This window comes from Nanorana parkeri, unplaced genomic scaffold, assembly GCF_000935625.1.
Source record: "Nanorana parkeri isolate BGI_ZX_2015 unplaced genomic scaffold, ASM93562v1 scaffold51, whole genome shotgun sequence".
NCBI lineage: Eukaryota > Metazoa > Chordata > Amphibia > Anura > Dicroglossidae > Nanorana > Nanorana parkeri.
Genome location: NW_017306319.1, coordinates 1,697,020 through 1,715,497, shown reverse-complemented (window position 1 = coordinate 1,715,497; position 18,478 = coordinate 1,697,020). Strand labels below are relative to the sequence as shown.

General features: G+C 39.4%; 1 protein-coding gene across 1 annotated transcript in view; it reads left to right on the top strand.

Moving 5' to 3' along the window:
- DLGAP2 (DLG associated protein 2) overlaps positions 1–18,478 on the top strand; it is a 121,594-nt gene that overhangs the window by 39,271 nt on the left and 63,845 nt on the right. The window contains exon 4 of the mRNA XM_018574949.1: positions 6,552–6,771. Within this exon, the coding sequence (XP_018430451.1) occupies positions 6,552–6,771 (220 nt within the window). The remainder of the gene's footprint in view (positions 1–6,551; positions 6,772–18,478) is intronic.

Genomic DNA, 18,478 nt, shown 5'->3' with positions numbered 1-18,478 from the left:
GAACATGCTCAGCATGTTCGGCCGACCTGAAGCCACACAAAGCAAGCCGATGTACGGCTGAAATTAGCCGTACCAGCCTGAAGTGAATAGCCAAACAGTGTTCGGCTCACTTAACTTCAGATCGGTCATTCACTCGATGTGTTATATGGTAGCTGATGGACGAATCTTGTATGTTATTGGACTCTCTCTATAATATTGTATGCAACCTCTGATGGGTGAATCTTGTATGTTATTGGACTCTCTCTATAATATTGTATGCAACCTCTGATGGGTGAATCTTGTATGTTATTGGACTCTCTCTATAATATTGTATGCGACCGCTGATGGGCGAATCTTGTATGTTATTGGACTCTCTCTATAATATTGTATGCGACTGCTGATGGGTGAATCTTCTTGAATTGAAACGTGTTGGATAAAGATTGTTTGTTTGGAGGAGGCTGTGAGCTGGATCAATCCCTGGTTATCTGGGGGTGATTAGTGAGGTCTGCAGCAGATCTCACTAATCACACCCAGATAACCTGGGATCGATCCTCCTCACATGCATTATTTCTTTCTGTCAGAGCTCAGAACTGTCAGAGCTCCGGCCGAAGGAAGCCAGAGCTGACAGGAGCTGCTCCCGCAAGTCAGGTAGTTTTGAGCCTTGATGTATGGGATTGCTAATGGGTGAATGTTATTAAATGTGATGGGTGACTAGGACAAATCCTCCATTAAAAGGATTCCATAAATGGACAAATTCCATAAAATATTCCATAAAAGTATAAAAACCCAGCTTAATCCAGTTATGGATTTACTAAAAACATTAAATGTATTTTTACTTTTAAAGAAGAACTCTGGGGAAGATTATTATTAACCCTAACAGTGGGGCTACCCCTGCATTGCACGGGTTAAGTGTTCAATTGTGTCTAGGGTGGAAAATATAAAAAAGTTACACTCACCTGATCCTGAGTCAACTTGCTCTTCTTAGACTGGTCCCTGGAGCTTCTCTCACCCTTTGCTGCAGCAGTCTAAGGTACCTGAGACATCACATTCTATCTACAGTGAATAGAATATGAGGACGCTGAGGAACATTCAATTGCTGCAGCATAGGAGCAGACCGGCTGGGAGAGAGCTGTCACAGCTGTCCAGCTCCAAGAATCGGCTGAGTATAACTTTGTTGTTTTCCTCCCTAGACCAAAACGCGCAGTTAATGCTTGCTATGCAGGAGTATCCCCACTGCAAGGATTAATAATAATCCCCCCCCCAGAGTTCTTCTTTAATATAAGAGTTGTATGGAAATTTAATGTAAGAGCTGGAAAATATAGCAGCACTCACACCAAGAGGAGGAGGGCTCTACTCTGAACCAAATTGGCTCTGTTGCATTGTACAAGTACTCATCTGCAGCGTAGTTTGAAGAGAGGTCACCAAGCTTGCAAGACCTGACTGTGCTTCGTGGTAGGAAGGCAGGTTCACAGATACCTGTATGAATTTTAACTGTGTATTTAGCTGTTTGGAGTTCAGCCTTTTAAAAGAAAAATGTACTGTAGCTTATAAACATTCACTTATTGTCTTTAAATGTTACTAAGCAGGGATAATGATAAGTTAATGATTTTGCACATAAAACATTCCTGCACATACCTTTTTTTTTGTTTGCCATAGTTATTCCAAGCTCCCCATTAGCCTTGAACTTAGAGTACTCAATATGCAAAATACAACTTTCAGCTCTGGCTCATCCATGCATCCCCCAAAGCATCTCAAGTAAAGTGTAAAACAAACATATAGCAGTGGGACATGTCAGAGTTCCAGCTTCACAGAATGTTACAACTTGCACAGAGAATCCTTAGTTTGGGGGTCTTGGGGCATTTCGTGTAACATTTGCAACAACATATAGAAAGAATGGGGTTTTGTTGAGAGGTATAACACCAACACTTGATTCAATTGATATAAAAAATATTTATTTTACACATATACACCATAAAACCATGTATACATTACATTGAATACAACCTAAATCGAATAACATTTTAGGCAGAAATTAAAAAACAAATTGCATCCTAGCTCCAATTCATCTTGTTAGGCATTATATTCAGTAGGGAGTTCCATGTATCCAGTCCCTACGCGTTTCGCATATTGCTTCCTCAGGGGAACATGGATCTATCTAATAAGAAATGTATATGTATTTAATCTTAAATTAATTCATCTAAGTGATACAGTACAAAAATCTATTTTGAAGTCTACACACCAGAAAGAACTGTGCTCTTGGCGGCTCCGCCGGACAGAGGGACACCCATCACCATCGTCACCCCCACACCCAAACACCTCTCACTTACCACCCAATGGGATTCCCAGATGCATTTCGTGTAACACTAAGGAATCAAAAAAGGTGATCTGAAGTGAATGCTTTTAACTTCTTATGCTGGTTTTAAAGAATATTATTTTGACAGGTTTACTTTAAAGAGGCACTGCCACCTCTTACAAACAGGGCAAAGTAACAGTGTTTTTTTCCTCTAACATTACTGACACTTAAATCCCCAGTGTTGGCTGGTGCTGGATAAGGGAATCAGTGATGTCAGTCCCCCGGTCATGTGACAGTGCTCATCCTGAGTACTCAAATGGGAGGTCAAATGCTTCCCCATACCCAGAAGCATTGGGTATTTCACCCACTGAGCCAGCAGGAGGAGCAATGGTGGAGTGCTCCTCCTGCTGCCTCGTTGCGTCCTCTACCCAGTATGGCTTTGGATGCTAAGCTTCGAAGGGTACCTAGAGGAAGGATTAGGGGTATGCGTCCTATGCATTGTGGAACACTGGTCTAGTAGACTAACCAAACTTTGCTTTCTATGCCAGTGCTGCCTTTTAGTACTAGTCTGGAACTGAGATTGGATGTTTGCTATTGAGCCAATCACATGTAGCATTAATATGAACACATTATTTTTTAGGGGATTATTTTTTTATATCTTGATCATCGGCAAAGACGTGAATATTCTGGAACAATGGACTATCTTGAAAAGAAACTGTGCATGTTAATCTTCAGTGGAAACTGACCAAAAATGTTTTCTTTTTATTTTTACAGGATTTCCTCATTGAAAGTCTGCAAGAATGCTTTACCTCAAAGGATTATCCTGAGCTCAAGGTGGCAGTACCCAGTATATTCCCAGGCTAGCAGAAATCTTTAATTCACTGTTTAAAAATCTAGAGCATCACCTGTATTCATTTTCTGCAGCTGTGATGATCTTATTTCACTGCTGTGTGAAAGCAGCGTAGCCTATTGCACATTTCTCTGAGGCAATGACTACATCATACTAAGATACACTGCAAATTCTGAGCAATGCAATTGTTGCAAGTAATGCCTCCAATGCCTAAATTTAGTCTACTCAATCTAATTTTTCCAAAAATACAATTTTGATCAGGATCCAAAAATACAATTTATAAAGGAAATGAATATAAAAAGTTCACTTTACGCAAACAGTCCTGTTCTACCATTGCATTAAGTGTTATTGAAATGTTTCAAGGCAAGATTGTGCCACATTCATTGTGCATCAATGTAAAATAGAGGCCAAATTTGATGGACCTCATATTTGTGTTTATTAATTATTTAGTATTTGCATTAATTGTTGTAACATCATGCTCAAATCGAGCGCTTGATGTTTGCAATGACAGAATTCTGTGTATGAAGTATGCATCACGGCCAGTTCCCCACCATCATTTCATATTACATTGTTCTTCCCTCTTGTTTCATCTACTGTATGATGCAAAGCATACAAATTTATTCATGCTAAATGTTTTTCATTGTACACACATTCATAAAGGTGCTTGGTCTGTGCAACCTCCTTCCTCTAAGTGGTGTGATTCCAGTAGTATTCAGTGGAATTCTCTGGAGGCTCAGTTGCCAATGACACCAGTGTCAATGACGGTCAGTGTCCCCTATGATACCTACACAGATTGTTCCATGAATACAGGGGCAATGGAGGGAACATTTGAAAAAGCTAGGATATGGCTTGCAGTATTTTTCACATGTGTTTTGTGTATGCTGCATTAGGTTTTACTCTGCAGTGCCCAATGACCATGTAAGTGGCTTGTAAATTTATCATAGTGGACAATGACACCCTGCAGGTCAACCAGAAGGAACAGCACAGGACAAATGCCCTTGTGCCTAGTGATGGCAAATATTTTTGCATCCTTCAAAATTGCCTTCCTGATTTTAAAGACTTTGTAAATTCTGGTCTTTTCAACCAATATTTAAATAAAAGAAATGCACTTGCTGTAATAAATGTTGTTTTAAAAAAGAACAGGTGTATAGTGCCCCAAATCAACCAAACAGCAATTGCCTTATTTCAATTTCATGCAAAAGTATATACTGCATGCTACTTTTATCAGTATAAGATCTTTTCAATAGAGTCAATATTGTTTCCTATAGAACCACTTTTATTAAATAATATATAGGTTTCACCTGTAGTAAATGCTTTATTTGTTGATATATATTGCTGACCTTTTTCCCCTTGAGATGAAAAACAGACCAAATCTTAGATTCTTTTAAAATAGTACTAGTTTTTATAAGAATTCTTCTTCTCTGGGAGTGCTATGACATAACAACTGCCATCTTGTGTACTCTGATGAAATGAAAAAGGGAATAGCATTAACTCTAATTTTATTGAAACATCTTCATAGATACAAATGGCATATCATCCATAATAAATGCGGCTATTCAACTATAAAGAAAATCAAGCTCTGAATGGCAAGTTGCCAGTTTATAATATCAGTGCATCACTTTAATGTAAAGGTTTATTGATCATTTATGTCTATTCCCTTCTTCTTTCATAGATTGTGAATTCATATCAAATGCATTTGTTTTGCTTATTTCTCTTTTTAGTACAGAGCCTGTTATGAGGAATTTCTTCTTTCCTTGTATTATTGATTGCAGCATAATCCACATGTTAATATTGTGTTTGATAAAAGAACACACCCATGAATTCCTACAGTTGATTAAGTTAAAGAATAGGTGAACTTTTATTCTATTTGTAGAGTTTTGTTTTTTTTATACTTGTCTCTTATATTGTTTAAATTTGACCTTGCATGCAAAAATGGCATATTAATAATAATATAATATAAACTCAAGTTTGCAAATAAAAAAAATGTGTAAATGAATAGCTGTGTTATGTTCTGAACCAAAGAGCCTGGCCCTGTGTAATCCATTTTGCCCTTGTATTGAAAAAATTCCAAACCGATAAGACAGCCAATCGCTGAAAGTTTCTGGTAAACTGATCATATGATATGTGACATCAGTCTCATCTTCCCAGACAGCTATCAGACTTCAGACCCACAATACAATTAAAACATAGTCTACAAAAATTAAATGGACTAAAAGTGGTGCTGACCATGAGGTATAATTTAAAGATGTCTTTTTAATGTGAGCATAACACAAAGTCCTTTTAAAAGATCCTGCTTTCTATTTTAAATCTGGGTTTTATCTTAAAGGAGAACTATGGGGTCAGTGTTTTTCCCCATAGTTCTCCTTAGGGTAACGGGAGGACACAAGCTAGCGTCCTCCCGTTACCCTAAGCTCAGTATACCGCGAGCTACAGCTCGCGGTATACTGAGGCGCTGCAGCCGGAGCGGATCATGACTTAAATGACGGGATCCGCCCAGCTGCGTGAGTGACAGCTGGCTCTGCCTATCTAGAGGCAGAGCCAGCTGTACCCGCCCCCTCCCCCGTCCGTTCCGCCAGTCAGCGCTAGCAGATCGGAGCGGGGAGAGGGGAATCCAGCCCCTCCCCCTGTCACTGCAGAGAGCTGTGACAGGATCGAGAGGCGAGCGAACCCGGTATGTGTTTGCTCACCTCCCGATCTACTGAGCCGACCTGTGACAGTCTCATTGTCACAGGTCGGCTAGAACTATGAGGTGAGTGAAAAGCACTCACCTCATAGTTCTCCTTTAAATTTCCTCATTGCATTGCTTCTGACAGAATAATAATACATTGTTACCCATCTGCCACTAATGTATATAACTTGCTCATTTTGTTCTGCGTGATTCTTATAGGCAATATTGTTATATTACATTACATAATATGGATTCTACCATATGTAAATACTGCAATAGTAGCCATCCCTTGAAAATTCTCCTGACTGTTGATTTTCTGTTTACTATTGGAAAGAAACAAAATGCTTAATTCATATTTGTTTTATACAATGACCCTTTGTTGTAAAGTGGCTTTTGTATTTAAATACTGTGCACCATATATGTTTTGAAATATGGAAATTCTAATTTTATATTTCTCAAAACATTTATTTGGCTGATCACAAAAATAACAAACTGTTTCTCCAAACTCAGCTAATTCACTGACATTGATTGACAGGCATTTTCCATCTTCTCATCAGTAGTCAACATATTGAGGAACTTGTCCCTACAGCAAGGTCTCCTGTTCCTATAGTGATAACACATTTATTCACTTCTTCCATTCTTCTTTAATTAGAGTAAATTTTATTACCATATTCCTTTGATAAAATATCTTCAGCTTAAACTGGAAAGGATTCTCTTCACTGTTATTTGCTATTCCAACTCCATATGTCCTCCTCTTCCAGATGAGTGAAACAGAAATTAATGGGCAATATGAGTCGGTATGTGAGTCAGTGTTCAGTGAAGTTGATTCACATGCAATGGATGCTTTAGACCTTCCAGGATGTTTCCGAACAAGAAGCCACAGTTACTTGCGAGCGATACAGGCTGGCTATTCCCAGGATGATGACTGTGTTCCTGCTATGACATCTTCCAATGCCACCCCCATTACTAGGTCGACAACAGGTAAAGAATGGACTGGGTTAATTTTTTATTCAGTATTCATATTACTGTCTGTAACTTGATATGTACTACATTGTATCACCAAACCAAAACATTATGACAACATAGTCCCAACAGAGTTCAACAATAGAACACTGTATGACCAGCTTTAGTCTAGAACAGCCTTTCTCAACTAGGGTGTCTTCTGGCTTTGTCAGGGGTACCTTTCGATATCTGCCATGCATTTCTATGGTGCAGGCGAGCTGTCCATCAGCCCCATGGAAACGAAAGCTGCTACTCCAGGGTGGGCAGCATTCTAGACTGCCCCCAGCATTCTGAAGAGTTCAGTACAGAAGTCCGCCTACATCCAGACCCGTTCCACCTCCCACTCTCTGCCATGCACCTGCACTGTGGTGAAGATTATACGGTAAGACTCCACATCAGATTCCTCAGTACCACCTTAACATTGAAGGGGGCACCTGATGTGCAGGAAGGGACTCTGGTGGAAAGGCGGCTCCTGATGTGAAGGGAGGGACTGCAGCAGGAAGCAGGCTCCCTTCCACTCTGTTGTGAAGGTTTGAACTCTACATCTTTTTTTGTTTAAGGATCAAGGATAAGGGTCTGGTACAGATTTTGGGGGGAACTACATGTAATGTTTTACATTTACATTTAAGACAGGGGTGCCTTGAGATTTTTCATATTTTTAAAGGGTGCAGTGACTCAAAAAAGGTTGAAAAAAGCTGCTCTGGAACACCTGACTCCTATACCTACATAAGTTATATCAATTTGCATAATTTTTATTGTCAGGACACAGGACCTCTTTTGTTGTTTCCTGTGAAGGATGCTTAAACATATTTAATGTGCTCAATGAAAATAATTGTATATATTTAGGTAGTCAGGGCCATTCTTTAAAAGATGAAGTAGGGTAAAGCAAATGCTTTAGATGTAAGCAAAGGCGTAAATAGTTTTTCCAGTCAAATTGGAGAAAACCCCATTATATATGTGTTATATGTTCCTATTCACACTGCATTCCAAAAAATAATTTCAAAATTCCCATAGAAAGACTAGGGACACTCTGAACTTCCTCTCCTTACCATACAATGCTTCTAGATCTTTAATTATCTTAGTTAGGACAGACATTGTTCAAATCTAATTGAAAACTGATAATACAATCTAACAGTACAGTACTGACAGGGCTAATTATGCTAACATTAACATTACCTGCTTAGCCCCATTGCACTCCAGAGGAAAACTCAGTATAGAGAACAACTTTTGACAGAGCTAACATATTTCCAAGTAATGCTATGTAAATAAGAACATGTACCAAATATAAAATATGTGTTATCCCAATTTGGCTGCAAAAGTGGAAAATACACTTTAATACATATAGACATAAAGAACATTTTATTGCCACTTATGCAAACATGGACAATAAGCTCCATTGTGTTGCAATGATGTGAACTTACAATCGATAATTGTCACTTTGTGTCAGTGCTAAAAAAAAAATTGCCTTTCTTACCTGCTTCCCTTTCCCAGTCCCTACTTTGTGTAAGTACTAATTGAGTAGCCCCATAGCCACTATAAGAAACCATCTAGTAGTTGTGCACAAATCCCAGTTTCTATATGGCAGCCAGGAGTAGCCATTTTGGATATTTGCTGTTCAGTCTATACTACTATGTGCTATAAATAAAAGCCTCTAAAAACAACTTTATAGAATCTTCTTACTGATCCTCATGCAGCCGTCATCATCTGCCTTTTTTTGTCAGAAATTCAGCACTTGCTTTTGATAATTTTTTCTCTATATTATTCAGGATGGTCAATCATCCAGAAATGTACTGTTCTTTCTTATGTGTAAGCTCCTAAATAGTTTTGTTTTCAGCTTGTGGTTGCCAAACTTAAATGAGATTCCAAACATTCTATAATTCCTATTTATGGACTCCATCAAATATCCTCTTTGTTTATACATTTTTTAATGCTTCTTGTTCTTCACTGTCCTTAGTGTTTGTACTGAATTTCACATTTTACTCAAATTCTCTCACTATATCTACAGACTGATCTTTTCTAGCAGGCACTGCTTTGATTGACATGTTCTGTGATGTCCGAAAGCAGCCGCACAATTTAAGCAGCATGTTTATCAGATCCTGAGCATTAGATTTGTTCCTGACATCCCCCAAAGCAGCAGCATATCTAGTCTCATTGTAATTGGCTTTGCTTTCATGAAAAGCAAATGAAGAAAACACTGAGTGTAAAACAATAAGCATTGTTTAAATCAAATAAAATAAAAAATAAAAATGTTCCTTAATATAATCCAGTAGCCTTTCACTCTTAGCATATGGTGAAAAATACATAAGCCAAGGTTACCTTCAGTAAAATCTGTATGGCTGAGTGACCCAAAGATACAGATCTTAACTTTTCCACCATCCAAGCTTCCCTATTAGTCATATTAGTTAGTGAGGCTACTAATTGCACAATGTATTAGTAAATATGTAGTGGTACAGGAAGATAAAAAAAAGTGTGTCCTGGGGGGTGGATGTTCTGTCACTCCCTGTTACACGTGTGTGTTAGTGAAGATCTCTGGTGACATGAAGAACAGCTGTATAATGATATTACAGATAGAAACATGGAGTGATCTCACCAAGATCATGAGGCGCATCTGTGCATATGGAGTCCTGAGTATCCAGCTTCCAGTTCTGAGTCTCTCCACATGAACAATAGGTAGCATCCATAAGGTGGTACACACAGTCAGAATGTATAAAGCATCCAACTTAGTTTCAGCGAAGAGTCCAGAGCATACAAATTGTTATGCCAAAAAGTACCATCGGTTGACTCTGCACAGCCAACATACCACGTCAACTCTAACGTATTTCCTCCTCAAAAAGGGTTTCCTTAGAGAGCGTGATATAGAGGTCATAAAGAGGCTAGAGAGGTAGCAGGGCCAAGTTTGACTTTATAGCAAAAGTCCGGATTTTCATATAATTTCAGCTGCCTGCACCTCTAAATCTAGTACTCATTTGAACATGTACTTCTTACTAAAGATATCTTCTGTTTATGAATATTTTTTTATTATTATTTGTTTTCTCAAAACCAGTGGTGTACAATACACACTAGGGATGCACCGGTACCGATACTAGTATCAGTGCCGACACCGAGTATTTGGGTGAGTACTTGTACCCGCCCAAATACTCCAATACTTACCTTCGATACCGGAAACTTCCAGTCAGAGGGAGATCTCTCTGACTGGCAGTGCCGAGGGAGCATGGAGCCGGCTTCCTTTCCAATCAGGAAGCCGGAAGGGGGGGGTTATGACCCACCTTCCTGATTGGCTAGGAAGCCGGCTTCACTTGTTGCTAGGCAGTCTGGCTTCCTAACCAATCAGGAAGTCGGGCGGCACGTAATGACCCGCCTTCCGGCTTCCTGATTGGTCAGAAAGCCAGGCAAGCAACAAGTGAAGGTGGCTTCCTAACCAATCAGGAAGCAGGGAGGTGGGTTATGACATGCCGTCCAACTTCCTGATTGGCTAGGAAGCTGGCTTCACTTGTTGCTAGGCAGCCTGGCTTCCTGACCAATCAAGAAGCCGGATGGCACCTCATGACTCGCTGCCCAGCTTCCTGATTGGTCAGGAAGCCAGACAGCTTCGGCAAGTGAATCCGCTGTTCTATCGCTAGAACACCGGCTTCACAGGCAATCGGGAAGCCAGGCAAGGGGTCATGATTCGCCGCCTGACCACCTGATAATCGGGGGACATGGCACTGGTATCTGGTACTCGGTGAGTACTTTAAAAAAATATCGATACTCAATACCGAAAAAAAGATATTGGTGTATCCTTACTATACATTCGCTGTTCTATCGCTAGAACACCGGCTTCACAGGCAATCGGGAAGCCAGGCAAGGGGTCATGATTCGCCGCCTGACCACCTGATAATCGGGGGACATGGCACTGGTATCTGGTACTCGGTGAGTACTTTAAAAAAATATCGATACTCAATACCGAAAAAACGATATTGGTGTATCCTTACTATACAGATTACTTTGAACAAAGTTAACACACTATGGTGGAGTTTAAATAACAGTTTTCAGAACCTTACTCCCTAAAATATTAAAGGTTTGTAGAGAGGGAAATTCCTTACTTTAGAAAAGTATTCATCCTCAGTGACTAACAGCTGTCGCTTGGATAATTCATATGGTTACCCTGAGGTACCTTTTAACTTTTAAAACAAAACTTTAAAAAACAGGTGGTACTTACAAGTCATCACTTGTATTCAAAACGAAAAAACAAAAAATGTATTCCTCATTCCATGATAATGAAGAGAGGCAGGCAAAGTCTCCCTTCATGCCCCAGTGCCTAAATGTGCATCCTGAACTGCTGGTCTATAACAATGATTTACATTACCACATACTCCAAACAGAAAATACTTTTTCAGGTAGTATGCAAGTTATAAACCTGCAGCAGGTAATTATGAGAGGAATGGTTAGAATAGCAACCAGTTAAATGGAAGACCAAGAAATATTCATAACAAAGACAGCTAAAAGTGTTCAAGGATGGTTCAACATTTTATTTCCTTAATGGTCTTTAATATGTAGAAATAGGCTTTAAACCCTTGTTTAAAGTCTGTAAGGTACTTGTATATTTGCTAAATAACAGACTGCTAGTTCAGTTAAAAAAAGGAAAAAATAAAGTTCATTCAGTCTTTGTGCTACTGGAAATTGAATTACAGTTTAACTGAACTTTCATTTTAAATCAGCTAAATACATTCTTGGTGTATCAAAACAAAAGGCATGTAAAGTCTTACAGTGGGATCTATTCACAAAGCTGTCGAAGGATCTGGCCGTAGCTTCGGCCGATCCTTCGGCTGGCTTCGGCCCCAGGACCCCTTCGGTTCAGGAGAACCGAGGGGGTGCTGTACGGGCTATTCACAATAGCCCGTACAGCTCCCGATCACGGCCGAGCAGCTCAGTCGAGCGCTGTGCCGTGCTGAAAGCCGAAGCTGGCAGCTGACAGCTGGGCGGAGCCAGCCGTGATCTTACGGCTGACTCCGGCCACTTTCAGAGAGATCAGCGTCCCTGGTTGCTAACCAGGGACACTGATCTCCAAACATCTAACTCTCCCTGGCGCCCCGGGAGTCTCCTGCTCCCGGCCACCAAGGAGAGAAACCCCGCTCTGTCTGTTTTCTTTATTCTGACACGAGCATGTCAGAATAGAGAAAAAAAAAAAAAAAGAAAAATTCCCATTCAAAAGCATTGGGATCTTCTGCACTTCGGGTCAGCCGAACATGCTGAGCATGTTCGGCTGATCCGAATCCACACGAAGCAAGCCGATATACGGCTGAAATCAGCCGTACCAGCCTGAAGTGAATAGCCGAACAGTGTTCGGCTCACCACTTCTGATCGGTCATTCACTCGGCTGCCCTCCGCAGCTTTGTGAATAGACCCCAGTATGTTTTCTTTAAAAGGCAGCCATGTCCTGAGTAGTAGCCTGTCCCTTACCAGCATTCTGCAGAAAAGAACCCTTGTTCTCACTGTGTAAGCAGTGGTCTCTCTGAAGAGGTGTGCTAACCCCTGCTGAATCACACCTGGAGTTTTGCATTTAGCAAAGCTCATGCTCCCTTCTGATTGACCTTTGCAAAGAGACTACTGCAAGCAGGCGACAGTCTTTTCTACTCCCTTTGTTTTAAAGTTGGGCTTTAATCTCCAATGCATTACCAAGCAAAACTAAGGGGGACATGGTGGCTCATTTTTTTAACACAATGCAAATACAGTTATTTTGTTTAACCCTTGTGCTGCTAGGCCCTATGCTCTACATTTGACATCAGTTGGCCAGACCATTCTTGCAATTGTTTTGTTTTTTTAATTTGCAACTGCAGCATTAGAGTTTGTAAAATACCCCCCAAACCATACATTTTCTGAGAGCACAGGATTGGTAGAATAAAAACATGTGCTACTAATTATGTAGGTCCCACGACAGTTGGGCAAACGTTTATCAAATAAATATTTATATACAAATACACTACACGCATTATCAGTGCACACAAAAAATAAAAAAATGATTTGCAAGATTCCTACTAAATCTAAATGATAAAAGTGTATTGAGCTAATAAATAACAAATATTTGTCAAATTTAAATTGTGTCTTTTTGTGTAAGGGTAAAGTAACTTATGCTACAAATCTGGAGGTTGTCCTTATACTTATTTGTTGTGGTAATGCCTAATCTGCTTTGCCATTTCTGCATTGTTGTGTGTTGCAATAAAATGATGCAGGTATACATTTAATCTCAACACAGTGTATTACAACGCACAGCAATGCATCACAATGCCTTGATCTACTCTCTCTCACCCACAGCTCTCTCCTTCCCACTTGGCACATGTGGGCTCAGGTCTGGGTCCCCTATGATCCCGCACTGCCTCTACCCATGCAGGTGGGTGAAAGCAGTGGGGATCAGGGGGACACAGACCAGAGCATGCAGCTGGCTCCCTGCAGGGAGGAGAAAGCTGCAGAGCAGCAGTAGTGGTGGGGGGGGTCTGGTTTTTAATGAATATCGGCAGAGCTTATAGCAGAAGGGTGAATGCAGCTGAAATAAGGCATACTGAGCTGGCCAGCTTTGTTTTCTGCCGTATGCCTTATGTCGATGGCAGGGAAAAGGTTATTATTATTTAGTGGAACCATTTGATGAAGTTGGCAGTACAGTTATTAAGATTGTGCTACGGTGGGTCAAAAGAACATGGAAGAGCCATCCCCTTAAATACACTTTATGTGCATAAATGTGTGATTTACTAATGATCTATAATTAGCTGGTAAAGTTTACTGTATAAATTAGTAAACACATTTGCAGAATTATTAAGCTCCCTGAGGCTGCATTCACACCTCCATGTCCTAATATGAAATCGTGCTTTGCTGCTTTGGAGTGCTTAGGTTATTTTGTTGCAATTGTCTTGTGGGCACCTATATTGTCAATACGTTTCCAAGTGTACAGTACAGTACATATAATACTACTGAACACATAATGCATGCACTCTCCTGTCCCGTCAATTTTCACATTGATATACAGTATTTACAGTATCTTTGTCCTTGGGGTAAAACTGCATAGATGAACCATATATTCCTGTGCATTTTAAGACTATCAATATACAAAACTTTCAAGAAATGTACAGGATCAAACTGTTGGGAAAACTGGGTATAACAATTGCCTCAGGGTCATTTTGTATTTGCATTTATGCATTTATTATTTCATTCATGCTCACATTTCCTTTTCAGGTTGCATAAAAACATAATCTTCAGCTTTACTGACATAGTAATTTAGCTTTATTAATCATGATAAGACTCATTAGAATGTGCTTAACTGCACTGCATGAAGGTAGAACAAATGAAGCAAAAATGCACTTACACAAATTAATGCAGGTGCCTAAGCAAGTGTGAAACGGCCAGCTTAAAAGGAAACTGTCAGGATTGAACTAGTGACTCACTACGTAGTTAAGCACGCATAAAAGGGACAGGCCTGTAGCCAAAAAAAGTTGAGTTTCATATCTCTATCCTGACAGATATCCTTTTGCTGCTGTGGACGTAACTGTGACATCAGCAGCAGCACTGGCATGTAGACAGTCAATACTCTATCAGCTTCAACAGAGTTCAGAAGTGACATTAGGGGTCTATGATGTCTCTTTAAAGAGAACCTGTTACCTGCACTATGCTATCACATAAGGGGCTTATCAGCCCCCTTCTGAAAGTAATAAAGTTAAAAAAAGGAAAAAAGTTTTAAGAATTAAAGTTTAGCCTCCGTACACATGAACGCAAACATGCACGTTGGGTGAACATGAGTAGAAAAACGACAATTGCGCCACATATATTCAGTATCACAACACACGCTGGAGTGAGAGCTATAATTCTAGAGCCATCATTCACTGTCAAATCTACATTGAGACACTGTAAAGGCTTTTGAAGAATTGCTTACGGTATGTACAATTTTAGGTACTGTCATTTTATGCTGTTTTGTGAGTGTGCACATTTAGAGGCTAGGCCTATTTGGTATCTATTTACCCGATGCATCCTTATCTTTTTGTTTACAATAGGTATTATATTGTGTTTTTGGCTATTATATTGTGCACTAAGATTAATTTGAGTGTATTTTTATCCTGAAAATATAGATTTGATAAACAGCAGCACAATTATCTTATGACATAAAAAATTGCAGATGCCTCTATTCTACTGTGTCTCTGCTTTTGTAAAAAACATGTAGAGGGTTATTCACAAAGCTGCCGAAGGATCCAGCCGTAGCTTCGGCTGATCCTTCGGCTAGCTTTGGTTACGGGAGCCCTACGGTTCAGCGCCAAAAAAGTAAGTGCTCCCGAGGATAGCTCCAAGAATCTGGGGGCAGCTCCTCACAGTCAGATAAAACTGGATGTCTAATGGAAACAAAGCAAAAGGAGCACCCCCATAGTGTAAAACTGATTTATTTGAAATCAGAACCTGGTTCTGATGAAAGGGGCTTTGCCTCTGAAACGCATCTACCGAAGGAGGAATAGCGTGCAGATGACCTCGGCTCAGCACTAAAATTTTCGTTTGTCTATTTATTTGAAATCAGAACCTGGTTCTGATGAAAGGGGCTTTGCCTCTGAAACGCATCTACCGAAGGAAGAATAGCGTGCAGATGACCTCGTTTGTCTATCTTGAAGTGTCCAGAGATTTAATCTCTCTATGCTTGTTTTTACTGGCTGTTTGTAAATACCATTTCAGCTGTCATTTTTATTTCAAATAAATCAGTTTTACACTATGGATGCGATCCTTTTGCTTTGTTTCCATTAAACTAAAACAGTGGTTAAAGACTAGATTTAGATTTAATTTAGAATTAGATAACTGACTCACAACCACAGGGAGTAGATACAATACATATACTTAAAAGTGTATTTCCACTTTTGCAGCCTAATTGGGATAACACCTTTATACTGTAGGTGTTACACATTTCCATTCACATATCATAACTTATATAAAATAATTTTAAAAAAGTTCAGCTTACCTTTGTTTAGATGTTTGTTTGTTTTTTGCTGACTCCATAACTGAAAAATCCTGCTTAGTTCTCACTGTCTGGGAAGTTTGGGGGGTTGTTTCAAATAATTAACCCTGTACTGTGCTGGAAGATTTCATTATTACTTACCAGATGAGCAAGACTGTCTGTAATACCAAAAGGTAAAGATCTGAATACATTGTATGTTAATGAGGAGGAGCTCAGTCTATCCCAAGCCTTTGTATTAGGACAGTCAGAGTTTTCTGTTACTGAAATTGAGAGAGAAGCTTGCAAAGGCCTTCAACTCAAACACATGTAAAAATTAAGAACTATGTTTCTAGAATATCTGTTAGAAAAAATCAGTCAAGACCACTGGACTTGCTGTATTTTTCTTGAAGACGTTTCATTGGACATCCGACCAGCTTTCTTAATTCAGAATGACTTGTACAAAAAGTTATCTGGGAATAAATATGGTGAATGTCACTCCAATCCACATAATCTGTTAGTGGTCACTGAATTTGCATAATTGGAGTCTAGCAGGTGTTATTAACCTGCCCAGAGAGTTGTTAAAACAGCATTGTGTGTGGCAGACAATAGATGTCTCACCCCCCCCCACCTCTATTCATTCTGAATTGAGAAAGCTGGTCGGATGTCCAGTGAAACATCTTCAAGAAAAATACAGCAAGTCCAGTTGCCTTGACTAATTTTTTACAGATACACCATGACCTGGATGAATGAGAACCTTCACAGATATATGTTTCTAAAAATTACTGTTAGATATGCTCTGTGACTAGGGACACATAACAAACATATAGTGGGGGTTTCTCCATTTTGGCTTAAAAAGTGGAAATACACTTTAAGCATGACCCACCATGATTTTCATCCACTATGGTAGTGGATAGTGGGTCCCTGCTGAACAGGAACAAGTAGGACTATGCAATAAACGTTGCAAAAATCATTGCTACGAATATATAACTCACCTGGAGAGGACTGTGTCTCCTTAATAGAAAGCTATGGCACACTGTACAAAGGCCCATTGGTGTTAAAACACAGCCACTTTACGTGTTATAATATTTACCCTTGTTGTAAGTTTGAGGTACATTGTGTTACAGACACAGCCCAACCCTCAAGATGAAAAAAAACCTGATAGCTTTGGATCCCCTTTAGGCGAGTAAAAAGGTATAGAGAGTGTTATAGAAACTGGTCTAATAAGACTTCTAGGATGTAAAGTTATAACTTTCTAGTTAGCAATGTGAATGTGTGAATGAAAGCTTGTGCTAGATCCTTAGCTGAGAGAAAACCCTGTCAGACTAATTATCCGCTAGACAGAATTTTTGGCCATAAAATAATGAACCAACATATTGGACAGGTTTTTACGATTTCCCTGACAGCAATAGGAGTGAACAGTAAAAGACTGTCATACTTCTTTTCACATTCAGTGATAAGATTATCATAGTGATGAGCAGCACAGACCTAATTGGCTCTAATCAACAATGTCAAATATATTTTAATACGCTTTCCAAAATGGTAACATATAAATACATTGTGTAATCTATTTAAAATAATCAAAGTGTATATTTTTTTATTGTAAAAAGTTATAGGAAGAGTAGCTTCAATATCTTAAGAGGCATTTGGTAAAGAGCTCTACTCTGCCCTATTTTTTATCCAGTGGTCAAATGACATTACCATGCTATAACCCACAGACAATTATGTGAAGGAAACATCTTTTTTATGGCAGCTGGCTCCCTCAAGCCTCTCTCCCCCCTCTGCTACAGCGGTCTAAGGATCCTTGACCGCCAGCCAGCCAGCCAGCTCAAAAGAAAGAAAATAAGTATAAATTTATTATTTTCGCTTCTAGACAAAAATAAGCTCTTAACCCTTGCAGTTCAGGGGTAGCCCGACGGCAAGAGTTAAGATCAATTTTGCCCGGAGTTCTTCTTTAACACTTCACTGCAGTGTCATCAGCTGGTCTGCCCCCTCACACTTTCTGCACCTTGCTATTGGCCCATCACTATGATATGCACCTAGGGGTTGGCCACCATCCAGCACTATTGGAAATTATCAAAATGTGCTTATTAGTGCTAGGACTGTAGCAAAAAAGTTTGAATTTACTTTGTCCATGCATTTAGGTGTTTACATTTTATTACCAGCTTACCTTTGCAGATATGACAGGGGCACCCTAAACATTAAGCAGTAGTATTGTTTTCTGTGTGCAGTCTGTTCAATTTAGTATAGTGGTCCTAATGCTCTCATAATTTGCACATAAAATATTAGGTTAGCACTGCAGGCAAAATGTCTCTGTTTTTGTAATTTTCACTCTTATATAACACAAAGGATATCAGTATTTGCTTATTACCATTTGTACCTGTAATCCACCTGCATGCTGGAAACGTAGGAGTTCTAGGTAAAAGTTGGAATCTATTGAAAAAACTGAGACACCTGGAAACCTTCAGTCCTCTACAGGCATATTAGTTATAAGCATGAAGTAGGTAGGCTGAAAGTGTACAGTAATATCCCTGGGCTCATCTATAAAACTTCAAATATAAATACATTTCTATAAAACTTTCAATATAAGTACATTTCTTGGTCATTTCACCTTTCTGTTTGACATGAGATGAACACCAAATGGGAATGATCCCCCTGTGACAACTAAAGAGCTCAGTAATTAATATTTAACATGTCGTCAATACTTTATGTCTTATTTGGCTAAACATTTAGATAGTAACCACCTATGAAATC